The 14,067-nt window shown below is 38.0% G+C and overlaps 1 protein-coding gene across 1 annotated transcript in view; it reads left to right on the top strand.

The window, feature by feature from the left end:
- Nucleotides 1-551: 551 nt before the first annotated feature.
- Nucleotides 552-14,067, top strand: part of csmd1a (CUB and Sushi multiple domains 1a) — a 604,432-nt gene continuing 590,916 nt past the window's right edge. The window contains exon 1 of the mRNA XM_015363222.2: nt 552-827. Within this exon, the coding sequence (XP_015218708.2) occupies nt 761-827 (67 nt within the window). The 5' untranslated portion in view covers nt 552-760. The remainder of the gene's footprint in view (nt 828-14,067) is intronic.

The raw sequence follows: 14,067 nt of genomic DNA, 5'->3' as shown, positions 1-14,067 counted from the left end.
AATTCACAGAGTACAGTACATACTATATTACCAAAGCTGCACAATGGTATGCACACCTGCAGCAGAAAAGAATGATGATATCTGGAAGATTTGCATGAAGTAATGATGATGTCTTCTAATCTAGTTTGAAATGTCTTTTACACTATTACGAGGACTAGAATCCACGTAGTTGGAATATTCTGTAGCTTTATAATGTCCAAAGTCCGGAACAGCGTGACTTCAGAATGTGTATACAGAATGCACAGACAAGTCTATAAGGATACTGCGTTGATCAATGTCTGATTTACATGATTGTTGACTGAACTTTCTTATTACGTTTTCCATCCCGAAAATGCATATTTGAGCGATTTAGTTTTCCCTGTCTTTTCTTTTGCACCTTAAAGGTGATATGGCGGCCTCATAAAGGTGATGCTGGCTGCGAAGTTGCAGTGCTGGCTCTCCGTCTGTTTCTCTTCCCCTATACGATAGTGATGGTTGAGTCCAGCTCCTTCTACTGGTAACAGGCTGCCTCTTTTCTTTCCTCTCCTATTCTCCCTAACACATTCTGTCTCTCTCCTTGGATCAAGACAGCCTCTTAGGGTCTCAGCGCTACAATCTCTTATCTCTGCAGTGGCTCTTCTTGATGATATGAGAGCTAATCGAGGCGAGTCCCTGCACCATAGGCGTCAGATCGTTGTGCCAAAGCTGGATCTCTATGCATTTTTGTGATCGTTCACAATAAAACCCAAGAAACCCTTGGCTGCGTGGAATAACATCAGACATGACTGCGATGAGGAAATTTAAACACCTTCTGCTTATTTTCGCAGCTCTGACTACCGCAGCTAATGGTAAGTTTTAAGAAATTTCAGTTACTGTTACACTACTTACAGGTCTGTTCAAAATATGAGCATTGTGTTTGAAAGCTCCGTTATGCAGTTCTATGAAATACGCGTTATAATTCATTCAGTGACCAAGATATTCCGTTTAGTTTGATGTTTTACCTGTTTTCAAAACTTGCATCCACTCAGAAACAACGACAACTACAGTATATGACCATAAGCGTCTGTAAACTGGAATTAAAGAGCGACATTGCCTGTCTTCTTTCCAGATTGTGTTGATCAACACGTCACTTATTTCACTGTTGGTATTCTTAAGGCTTATACATATGGATTTGAACGAAGTATGAGCGCCCGTTCTTTTTTTCAGTAAAGACCGTACCAAATGCCATTGATAAATAATATTATATGAATCAACAGAAAAGCTCGCAAGAATAAAGTGATTAAAAAAATTCTGCTTTTGACATTTTCAAAATATGAAATGGTTCCAATCTGCCTTGCAGACGTCAGGTGCTGATTTTGAGATTTTGTGGATCTAGTTACGATGTGCTGGTGTTGCCGATATAGTTGACTACATCTATAACCCCCACATTCCAATGCTGTACTGTATATCCCTGGCACTGGGCTGTTGAGTCAGGCTCACCTGCCCACTGAGAGGAATATTTAACAAATGGCACTTGTTTAAATTCATAAAACAAAGCAGTTTAGATGTTCATCTTGTGTCAACTTTTACGGACCAAATTTTCTCTGACAAGTTGGTTACTCGGACTTCTCTCCCGTCTTCTGTCGATAGGCCAACAGCACCGGGCAGAATGTGAACACAATTTCCTTCAGTACTATTTTAACAGTAAAGAACATGCACATCGTGTATGTATGCACACATCCATGCGTGTACTGTACGTGTTTACGGAAAAAATAAAATGCCTCTACATATGTAGACCAAGGGCCTGCTAAGACAGCAATATATTTGTCTTTGCTTTCCACTCAACACATACTTCTTATACTGTATATAGGACCTATACAGTGTATACTGCAATTGTATGTCACTTTTAGTGTTGTATATATGTCACATTCTCTAATTTTGGTTTTCGGAGCCTTCACAAGTGTTTCTTTCAGCCTGTATTTCCATATATCGCCTTTATGTCCGGACACTGTAACTGCGAGAGCCTTTTGATGGTGAGAATTGGCTGGAGTTCAGATGTTGTTTCCCACAAAGACCTCTGCCTTTTGAAAAAAAAAATAGTTCAGAATACATTTTAACTTTATTTTTCAAGTGAAAATGTACCGGTTATATATTGGGCATACACCGAAGACTTTCAAATGTATTATGATATGTGCTATTTTCTTTACAATTGTTATATCATTTAAAAAAAGGGCAAAACGTGTTTAATAAACTTGGGGATAACCTCAGGGGCTTTCTGTACCATACAGCAATTGACATTTGCGTTTTCAAAAAAATGGTTTGGTTAATTCTTATATTTAATGGGATATTCTTTTATACTGTATGTTTTAAGCAGTCTGCTAATCTACGCGGTCTCAATATGATGTTTTGGGTCTGTTTTATTTCAAATTAACTTGATTTCACTTCCTGTATATAATGTTTATTTGCCTCGTCAAATGCTATGTGATGTAGAAAATTAAATTAATAAGGTACTTTTGTAAAATGCTAAGCAACAATTGCCAATTATACCGTGAAGCACAGAAATTGTGTAACACCAGTCTAGCTGCTTATTTTTCCAGTTTTTGTTAAATGTCTATAATTTCTAGATGCACAACACTAGCAGCATTTAACTCTCCTTTGACAGAGTTTTTTTGAAGTTTCATTTAGGCAAGAACTTTGATACCCAATGTCCGTCGAAGTGTCCTCATATCCAATTTAAGTTTTGCGTGCGAATCCCTGAACTGGTACTGTACTGTATGTGAATATGAACGTGATAGAAGCGCAAGTATCTGCATTTGAACAGTTGCTGTATCAGGCTGTTATATTATTCTTTCGTTCACCTTCATTTCCTTCGTGACATGTTATTTCCTTTCCAACTTTTATTATTTTTTTACCCCGTTTCCTTTTTTAGGGCATCCATGTAACTGTTTTTCAACTAGTAGTTCCAACGTTTTCGTTATTATGAGCTATTAAAGGCGACGCGGTTGCGAATGGAGTTGGTGATACTGCAGGCATTTCCTCTGGTTCCCGATCTTGAGAAAGAATCATTAGTTGTGTCACAGCTGTGCTATCAGAGTTAATGACAATGACTGCTGCTATTCCTTGTTCAAAGGCGTGTGGGGAGTTTGGGAGGACAAGCTTCAATTAATCTCGTTTTATCGGGCACCATGTTACAAATCTGCAAAAATATTGCATTATGCTTTGTAATACGCTAATTCCTATTGAAGGAAAACTCATTAACCATTCTAAATTCAGGTTTCGGTAAAAAGTCTAAAGAAAAACGTAAATAACGTGAAGTTGAGAGCCCGTTTCACTATTTTTAGGATAAGCAAGCAGTTGTATGGTATTTCTTCACTGTCGGGTATAGAATGCGAACAGTTCCATTCTCAAACACATCAAGGAGAGACTAGCCTCGACTTATTCCAGAAACACACGGCACATCACGCATCAGACTCAAGGGGATGTATTAACGAAACACTTCAGAGACGGAGAGTAGATTAAAATCTAAAAGCTTTTCCGTACATATTCCCATTCAGTGGAATGTGTTCTGCACTATCTGTTCTTCATTGCATTTTATATTAAGTGAATATTCTCTTGCAGTCAGAATTAAGGGGGCTTTTGTAAATCTATAAAATAATCCATAGTAAGAAAACAAAAAATATACGCCACACTGCACATACTGTACCTGTACATTTATCTGGACATGGGTGGCCAACAACAATACACAGGACCCAGCAGACTCTCTACGGTAGATCACTCTTAAATCCCTCTTTAGTTTGTAAAGAACGGGATCATCTGTGAGATGTGACCTGATCTGATTTTGTGATGTGGTGTTATTTTTTTGGCTTCACCTTTGGCCTTATCCAGGGCAACGTAAAAATGTATAATAATACATAAAGCAAATATAAATAGAAATGATTTGAAAGAGTCAAAATACAAATGGCAAGAAAAAGCAAAATAATGAGGCGGGCGGATGTGAGGCGTGTGGCGGCAGTGCAGCCGAGAGCCGGGGGAAAGTACTGCCCATCAAGTGGTAAACAACATGTACGCTAATTGCTTCAATTAAGTCAGGAATGGCCAACTGCCGTCCTTGAGAACTACAGGGTGTAGAGATTTTCAATCAAATGTCAAATGTTCTCTTAACAACTTAATTGAACAATTCATCAGCTTAAGTGGACAGAACAAAGTTGTTCAAAAGTGTTTAGAAATGTATGATTTCATAGCAATCCATAAACCCTACTGGATAACGTACTCTGTAGGAGCAGAGAACTGATATCTTCTCATTTTTGTACTGTAGAGCATATGCCTGCTTCTTTTAAGTGGGAAGGCAGGAAGAGGCAAGATGTAATGTAGGATGAGGGACTTATGATCTGTCCAAAGGAGAAGATAAAACACTGCAATTATCATGTCCATAATTCCATGTGACAAAGTACTGTCAGAGAGAAACTGTTGAAGTCTGTTACAGTGTTGTGTGCACCATAATACACTCTGGATAGCTGGAGAATGAAACATGCCATAGAACAGAGAGGAAACAAACTTTAAGGAAAAACTGTTTGGAAGACAAAGGCTAATTACTTGCTTCTTCTTGTCCAACATAATTGCGTCACCTGGCACAATGTCCGATGATCCGTATCAAGTGTCAAGAGACAGATCTTTCAAAAACAGTCATGAGGGGTGGGATGCAACTTTAAAAGCTTTATTACAAAATGTCTGGAAAAGCCATAGATTTTGGCCAGCAGGGCAATTTAGAAGTGTTTAATGGATGTCTGGAACAATATTTTAACTAAACTGCAAGAGGAATTAGTATGTGAGCAAAACAAAGTTTTTCAGAATGCTGTGTGGCTTTTATAGGGAACTATTGGTGCAGTAGAATGAACGTCAGGGTGCACACACAGGAAAGTTAAGAGTAAAACTGGATTTTGCAATCAAGCAATCTCATCTGTAACATCTTGCATAACTTCCAGAAAGCCATTTTGAGAGAGAAGTTAATGTTTTTTCTATGTAGTGATGACCCAAAGCAGACTGCGGGATTAAACCTTAATTATATACATCATGAAGTTAATAGGGAGGCTTCTGTAGTCCCCTGAATGTAATACTGTACCATTGAAATGATGTTGGATAAGCTTGACAGGAGTGCAAAACATGACTACCACCAGCTAGAATGGGTAGCTATTTTCAGAAGGAATGCTTACTGTAAAATGCCAAGAAAATATCTTCTGTTGCGTTTTCTTTGGAGAAGGTTAATGCATTTTCATATAGATCAATAGAGTGTGCAGATTCTCCCTTTTTTGTAACTCAGTAGAACCTCCAGGTGTTCCCATAATTTCAACCTCAGCTGCACACTGTAATGTGTATCTTTTCTGCACATGTGCTGCCTTCTGCAGTTCTTCTCACAGGGCATGGATCTGACAAAGCAACCTTAAGAAAATCACATCCTTCCATAGCTGTAATGAGCTGGTATGCATTTCTGTAATGCAGTGGTTGTAACAGAATTTGCCATTGTAGCAGCAATGGTCACGTGAAGGTTTAATAGTCCTGAGCAGCAATGCTGTGACAATAAGATGCCATTGAGTTCTTGCCAAAGTACAAGACGTATCCATCAGACTTCAGGTTGTGCATGCAAATAAGTCTCCCCTGGGAACAAGGGAGCAGAGCTCGAGAACAATTATGAAAAGGAGCTGTTAATTCTAATAAGATTTTCCTCGTCCAATTTCTAAATAAATACATTTGTTTTAAAAAATAATTAAGCTCAGAGACAATGTGATACATTTAGTCTCCTTCAAATTGTAAGACGCAAAACTATATAAAAATTATTGACTGACTATTGATTATGATTTATACAATTATGTTACTGCTCAATTCATTGCCACTGAAAGTATCCTGGTCTTTATGCCAACTCCCACCAAAGCTATTATCTCATAAATAGTACAAACCTTGTTCCTATGGATTATATACATTATCATGGCTGTTTTCCATTAAATATTGAAGTGCCTGCCAAAATGACAGTGTCATACAGGTGTGACTGAATCACTGACCTTCCTTTTTCTAGCAGTGTGGATCAGATGAGATCATGTTGTCACGCAGCATAAATGTGATGCTGAGATCATTAGACAGGTGTACAGACAAGTAAATTTGATTAGAAAAATCATTTCTGCTGGTTGATGAATTTTAGTATGTTGTGAAGTTTACTCCCTATGTAACAACTTCGTATCTTAACTTCTCTATTTTGTTACTACCAAAATCAGAAGGACAGGTTTACACTACTGTATATAAAATTTGAAAGTTGCCTTTAACTTTTGTACTGTATAAGTTATATGTATTTGGATATAAGATGAAACACCCAAATTTGTTGAAAAGAATGAATTGTCATGCCTGACAATTTAAGAATACTGTACATGGAATCAGGTTTTCTCATTTAGAATTTAATTAATTGTACAAATGGGCAAGGTTGTAGAGATTGCAGTTTTCTTTAAGCTGCTGTTATTGCCAACACAGGCTGAGGGAACTATGTGAACTGCTGTAGTTTCTCATAGTGCAGAGTCCTCTCATCAAAAATTATTATTGTTATGTCACTTGCATTTGTAAACCAGTAAATTCCGTTTGCAGTACATCTGTCATTGCGGTCTGCCAAAAAATTGAGAGAAAATCACAGTCTACTATGCATTGGTGCATAAAAAATAAGGATCCTCAAATTTTCCATTATATCCTTTGTAATAGAGTTACAAAGCATTCTATGAATACACTGGGTATTGAGTCTTCATAAGATATAAAAATATAGCACCTACTTGATATAAAAGAAAAGGTGTCTGTCTGCTTCGGTCCGTGATAACACAAATAATCTCTTCAGATACTGAGACATGGATGAAATCCAAGATACATGAGAATGTTAAAAACTCCTTTATATGTATGAGCAAATGTCGGCTTTATTGAGCTACTGAAAAATGTATTTAAATTTACTCCTTTTCCTCTGTCTCTGATAAAATTCAAATAGGCCTGTTTCTTGATTTCTAAGGTAGAACTCACTTGTCCCATCAGCACACAAGTACTGTCTGGGTTCAGGATAGGCAATAACTGTGCGGACATAGTGTTTATCATAGTGGTATAGGGAAGCAGTTCACTACAGCAAGATAGAGAAGTACATTTCACATGCGCCTCACACCATGTAATCATAACTGTTAATCTGGTGAAGGTATTTTTCTGATTGTCTACTATCACAATAAATTCATCAACAGTATTCGGATACATAGAAGGGTTACAAATGAGAAGAATACATTTAGCTCATATTGCTTATTTAGTTGTTAATACAAGTGATAAACAGAGAATTGGAAAGACCAATGGAAAATCACCTCACAGCATCCTGGGCCACCATGTGCATTACAGCCATTACAGCCTGTATGTGCTGTGGCATAGAGCCCACCTGCATCTGGAATTCTGCAGGAGTGATGTGGCGTCATTCTTCCACAAGAAAGTCAATCAACTCACACCCCATTGCTAGAGGTGGAAAACACTGCCTTTGCCATTGTTCCAGAATATCCCGTTAATACTCGACTGGGTTCAGGTCTGGTGGCTGAGAATGCCATGACATATACTGTAGATAAGATCGAATTCTTATCAAGCCACTGGGTGGCCACACATGCTCTGAGGTGGGGGCATTTTCATCCTGGAAGATACCCCTCCCGGCAGGCAGGAAATGCCGCACCCTGGGGTGAAGATGATCACTCAGTACCACTGAGTACTGATTAACATTGGCAGTGAATACCAAGGGAAGAAATGCACGCAGAGCAGTTCTGGGAAATGTGCCCCATAAGACTCCATAAGACTACAGAACCAACAAAATCCTTGACTACTGGAACCAAGCAGAACTGTAGGTTTCTTTAGGTTGGTGCAGCATGTGTATTTGTCCCTTTGTCAAGAAGAAGGTAATGGATGATTTATGTCACAACAGCACACTTCTCCCCTGCTCCAGTGTCCATTACCTGCACTCTTTCATGTGTCTGTAAATGTGCATTTCCAGGTGTGATGAGTGGTTTGCACACTGCAGCCTGATTATGGTCATCCTGTGGAGTGTTTGGTGGACTGTTTCTGACCAAACTGGCTGTCTGTACCCAATGGGGAAATTTACAGTCAGCTGATCTCCAGTTTTTTGTCCCCTGCCTGTAGCATGTAGATCTATGGGTCTCATCCAACTATTCTTGAAGGATTCCATTGATAAAATGTTCTAGACCAATTTTAGTATTTGAAATGTAAAATTCTCAAAGGCAATGAAAAAAGTCATCCTAGTGAACGTCTTCACTATCAACAGTGAAACATGAACAAGAGGTGTGGAAAAGTTGAAAATATGTCTGCATTTAAATCTGTAAAAAGAAGCTCTCATTCATACAAAGGAGCATGAAACAAGGTACCATCCCAAGTGAAGCTGATACCCTGGCTTCTTTCGTGAAATGGTTGGTTGTGAAGCACTGTTCGATTGTCTACTGGCAATTAAACAACCAGTAGATGGACTGAGTAGCCTTCTCTAGTTTTTACCTTTTCTTATGATCTTATAAAAATAAAAACTGCCTCAAATATAATTAAGACAGTGTCTTTAAAGAGGTGAAATGTGGGAAACCTTTGAAATTAACTGCAAAAAATCCAGTAGACAGTGGAGTATTACCAAGAATAGCAAAGATGAAAAAGACAGTAGAGCTTACGATATTTTAGTGGCGAATGATGAGAAAGCTCTAAATATTGCCTGAGGAAGATCAAATGATGTCTTAAAAGGTTAGAAACTTTGCTGCACAGTGTATCCCAACACACTCTCTGCAATGCCCTTCTGATCAATGTAAGCCTATGTGTCTTAGTGTTCCTCGCTGTCCATGGATGGAAATCTGTAGAATCATCCTCCGTGTGCAGAGAAAAACTCCTAACAACGGGTGCAGGGCCGAATTAGGCCAGTACCCACTATTAATAAACATACAGAAAAGAATATTAAAGTATTGGCTACACCTAAAAAACAGTGACCAAAATTCCTACCACCACAAAGCCCTGCTGAGCCAAGAGCTGAGCCCAAAACAGAGCCCCCTGAGCCAGCTGGTCCTGAGGCTCACCGACCTGAGCCACACCAACACTAACCAGCCTCAGGACAGCACTGCTAGAGCACCACAACCCAGACTCAACCACATCACAGCACAGATCACACAGCAATATCTCACACACTGGGACACACACACAAAAACACAACATAAACTGGAATGCTACAGAACCTTAAACAGACAATACACACTAGCTGAATATTTGACCAAAATAAAAAATAACAAACAGAAACAGACCCTGACGAAGTACAGGCTCAGTGACCACAACCTGGCCATAGAAACTGGGCGACACAGGCAGACCTGGCTGCCCAGAGAGGACAGGCTGTGCTCCCACTGCCAGCGGGGAGAAATAGAGACAGAGGTGCACTTCCTACTGCACTGTGACAGATACTCTGGGATTAGAGAAACATTCTTCCCCAAATTCAGAAATCTAATCCCAGAGTTCCCACACCTGCCAAAACCACAACAGGTCCCAATCCTACTGGGAGAGGGAGGAGGGAACTCAGTTGATCTGGCAGCCCAGTATGTGATCTCCTGTCACAGCCTGAGGAACAGTGAGTCCGTCTCCCAATAATGCTCCAGCCGCCTACAGTATATGTCAATATTATATAATATGTCTTTGTTGTAAATGTCTGTAACATGTCTGTAGATTTTATTTTACTTCTATTTTTTGTTTTGTTCTATGTTAATTTTATTATTTTTATTTGCTTTGGCAACACTGATTGTACCCATCGGTCATGCTAATAAAGCACCTTGAATTGAATTGAATTGAAATTGGAAATTTGTCAGAAGGAAGGCGAGCCGTTTCTTTAGTGAAACACATTTTCAGCATTTTCTCAGCAAAGGGTATGAAAATCCTCAGCTGGATGTGGTTTGTGCATACTGAACAACGACACATACAAAGTATAATTACTGCTGGCACTAGCACAGTATAAGCAGTCCTAGAAGAATGGGTAACAGTATCAGCATCCTAATCTTTCAACTTTAATCAGACATTTAGCTTTTTAGCATTCTCATCTATTCACCCTTGTCCCACATCAACCAGGACACTCCAAGATTGTGAACAACTGCATGTTTTGATCTTTGAGAAACAAACATGCGAATTAATTTGGAATCTCTTGCATTCGCCACACCAAGAGAGGCTGAGTAAGACAGAGCTGGGTTCGTCTTTCTGCTTTGTATTATTGAGCTCCCTTTGCTAACAGGCTCAGATCTCAGTTACTGAAGCTATTCTTAATCTTTTACAGAATGAAAGACAACTGCTGTTTCCCAACAACAACAAAAATATTTCAATGAAAACCTAGCCATGTTACCAGTTACACATGCAGCGCAGGTATTGACAGTAATTGGAACCAGTGAATTGAAGGGAAAAGTTTTCAAAAGCTAGACAAGTACGAAGTCTTTCAAAGTGCTTCAAGAAAATGCCAGCAACCTAATTAAAATTTCCCGAAGGGCAAAAATTTCTCAAAAAGGCAGCAACCAGGTAATTGACATTTACCTTTGAAGGTAGATTTAGTGGATACTTACATACTTTGTTTTCAGACCAAAACATGCTGATTTAAAGACCAGCATAAACAATTTTAGTAATATTTATTGCTTTTTGAAGGAAATTGCAGAAGGTCCTTTTGAGCCTATTAGGGGTGCCACATTTTAATTTAAAATATTAAATGTTGGAGTGAAAAAATGTATAGAGTACATACCGTATATATGTTTGAGCAACCTTTATACTTTAACTGAAAATAAGGTATTTGTAAATGTGTTAATTAGAATTGCTTCTTAATTGATGCCGTTTACCTGGTAAAATAAAGGAATACGTACAATAATTAGTTGTATCCCCATACTGATATTGTTAACCTTGAAATATACTTATGCTAACTTTAAATTTTGTAAACTCCAAACCATTGATTAATGGCTGATTCCTAAGTACCATTTTACTTATGATCGTAGTCTCATTTGTTGGTGTTATTTATGTATTGCCTTTTAGAGGCTTCAACAACAGCAAATCTTTTACAGATGAAAATAACTTATTATGCAGTACAAATATTTGTGCTTAGATGTGTATATATATACTGTATCCAATCATTGAGCATTATATATAATAGAATATACAGTACACCCCAAGTCACTTTTTAGGATGAAACAAAAAGCTGAATTACTAAACAAATGTTGGCAGGACATTATACCATAGATAAGAGACATTGTTAAACTTACAGTGAAAAGGGGATTTGTGTGGCTCAGCAACTTGAACTAGTGAAGCCTTTATACCAAATTAAATTTGCACAAAATACAGAACCAAGAAAGGAAAAAAAACTGTTGTAGATTGCTGCATGCATTTTTAAGTGAATGGGTGATTACTAATATGTTCTGATTACACAAAATGTGTTTTTGCTTTTCCTTGACAAAATTCTTCCTCGTAATGTTATATACATGGTGTTTGAGCAAAACAACGCATGATACCAATGTCAATTTATAATATGGATTTTTAGGATTATAGCTCAAGTCTATTATTTTATTCCTTCTGTTGCCAAACTCACTCTTAAACTGAAATAAAAGTTCTTTGTTTTAATAATATAAAAATGTAATATAGAATCTTTTATTGCTACTGGGGGAATTTTCTGCAAATCCGTTGATGTAAAAATCCTAAGAGTTTGCTCATTACACATGTGCTGTATTCTACAGTCGTTGATGCAAATGCACTCTACCAGTTTCTAATGCAGGACTTCATGCGTAAAACAAGTGGTTGTCTGCTAACATACTGTAATGCCTGTTTTATTTTGTTTTCGTTATTCTGTCCCTGCTTCAATGTACCTGGTGTTTACTGTCAAAAAGATTGTGAAGAAGCTTACACAAATAGCAGTCTATCTGTGTCACAGTCAGAATTTAATGGGTCGTGAAGGGTACCCAAATATCAGGCAAACTTTAGAACTCTTATTGCATTTGACTGTTAGCTTTACAAAGACATTTTCTGTTAAGATGGTATAGAGTAAATTTCATGGCAAATGATAAACACTTTCAAACAGCAAGCAATTAGACAGCAGCTGTTTTTGATAAGGCTTAGTCCCTGTTCTCTTCATTTGGGGAAAGTGAAACAATATTGTAGATAGGACTGTGGCTTTGCTACAGACAGGGTATGATTTTAAAAGTGAAAGACTGATTACTGTTATCAGTGTGATGCAGTCAACTATATAGAGGCTATATAGAGTCCTGTCTGAGCAGTTTATGTTATATGAGGATTTTAATATGTGTAATGTCATTAGTGGATTGATTTCTATATCTTTAGAGTAAACAAGGTGTAAGAGTCTAAGATATGATAAGTTGATAAGAATGACCAGATGTTTGAAATTTCAACTTATGGCAACACCTCAAAGAAAAGGTGAAGTAACTGTAGTGGGTGATTAAAAAAAAAACTCATTGCATGTATCTCAGTATTTTTGTTTTGTAATTTGATTTCACCCATGTTGTTTCTGTGGTGAAGAGATTGAGATTTATTTGTAAAAATATCAGAGATGCCTTTCCAGATGATTTTTGAGGATGAAGGTCTTATCCACCAACACAGGGTTGTTTACATCTTAAGACATTCAAAGTTGATATCGAACCCTTGCACTCCCTATTGTGTAAAGCAAGGTAGAATTAAGATATCCTGATGAACTTCTATGATAGCAAGAGAAAGCTGCTGTTTCTCTTACTGTATGTTGCAAAATAACAATGTGGCATTAATCCTGATGACTTCTGTCATGCGCCACACTCTATGCAATGTTTTTTAAAGTAGACTGAAGATAAAACAGTGTTAGGATGAGTCTTTATACAACAAGTTAATGATATATGATAAGTTAATAACAAATAAGATTCTACGCCTTACCTTTGGCCAGTAACTGATCGGCCTGGAGTATGTGTAAGAGGGCTCAGTGCAGTGAGCAGGTTACAGGAGTGAGCTCACCATATGCAATAGAGCCCAACCACCTCATTCACCCATCTATCCATGTTCTAACCACCTCTTCCAGTTGGGGGGCGCGGGGGAGCCAGAGTCTGTGCTGGTAAGCACTGTGTACAAGGTGGGGTACACCCTGGACAGGACACACAGACACACACACCCTGGACGGGACACACAGACACACACAGGCACACACACCCTTGACGGGACAACAGTCCATCACAGGACACACACACAGACGCCATTGGCCCATTTTCCCAGAAGCCAGCCAATGAGAGTTAATTAAATATTTGGGTTTATCATCTCAAAGTGGTCCTAAGGCATTATTTTTTCATATAATGAAAAGCTTGAACCAGAAGCTTGAAAGTATTTGACTCACTTTTGGAATGATCAGCTTCAATCTTCATCTTCTGTGATTCTGCTCTTCTCTTTAATATAAAGAATAAAACATGGTAGCTGACTGAACAAATTTCCCCTTTAATTTTCCCATTAATGTGGCTGTTTTAAAAATATTGTCTCTCAGCACAATGGTAGGTAATGGATGTATTTTGATGTTTTGAGTTGATTTGTCCTGGCAAATGAAAATTAATTTTGTTTGTCCCAATTCATGGCATGTAGGTTTATAGATCTTTAAAAGATCTCATCATAAATTCTTTTTTCAAAACAAAAAAGTTACAAATGAGAGGAGGCCTTTTGTCCTATCTAGCTTGATTGGTAGTTTTTAGCTTTTAACTAATTGATCCAAGGATCCATCTTAAAAGGAGCTAGGGTATTGGTTTCAGAATTTTGCCTAGGTAGCTTGTTCTCTACTCCTGCAGCCTCTTGTGTAAAGAAGTGCCTCTTTTTGTAGGTCATAAATGAACTTCGTTGTGGTTTCCACTTGTGTCTTTAATTCTTAAGAAGGCCTTTGAGGATTTTTAATACTTGAATGAGTTCTGTACATAGACTTCAGTGTTCTTGACTGAAAGGGTTCACTTATTTTAGCCTGTCAGTGTAGGACACTTCTTTAAGCCTTTCTGTGTCTTACACTGTTACAAAGATATAAATGTTCCACGTGATTATTTGCCTCCTTGTTTTTCTGTTTTTATC

Source organism: Lepisosteus oculatus, chromosome 17 (assembly GCF_040954835.1).
Source record: "Lepisosteus oculatus isolate fLepOcu1 chromosome 17, fLepOcu1.hap2, whole genome shotgun sequence".
Taxonomy (NCBI): domain Eukaryota; kingdom Metazoa; phylum Chordata; class Actinopteri; order Semionotiformes; family Lepisosteidae; genus Lepisosteus; species Lepisosteus oculatus.
Note: the sequence above shows the minus strand (reverse complement) of the source record. Positions and strands in the feature narration are given on the sequence as shown.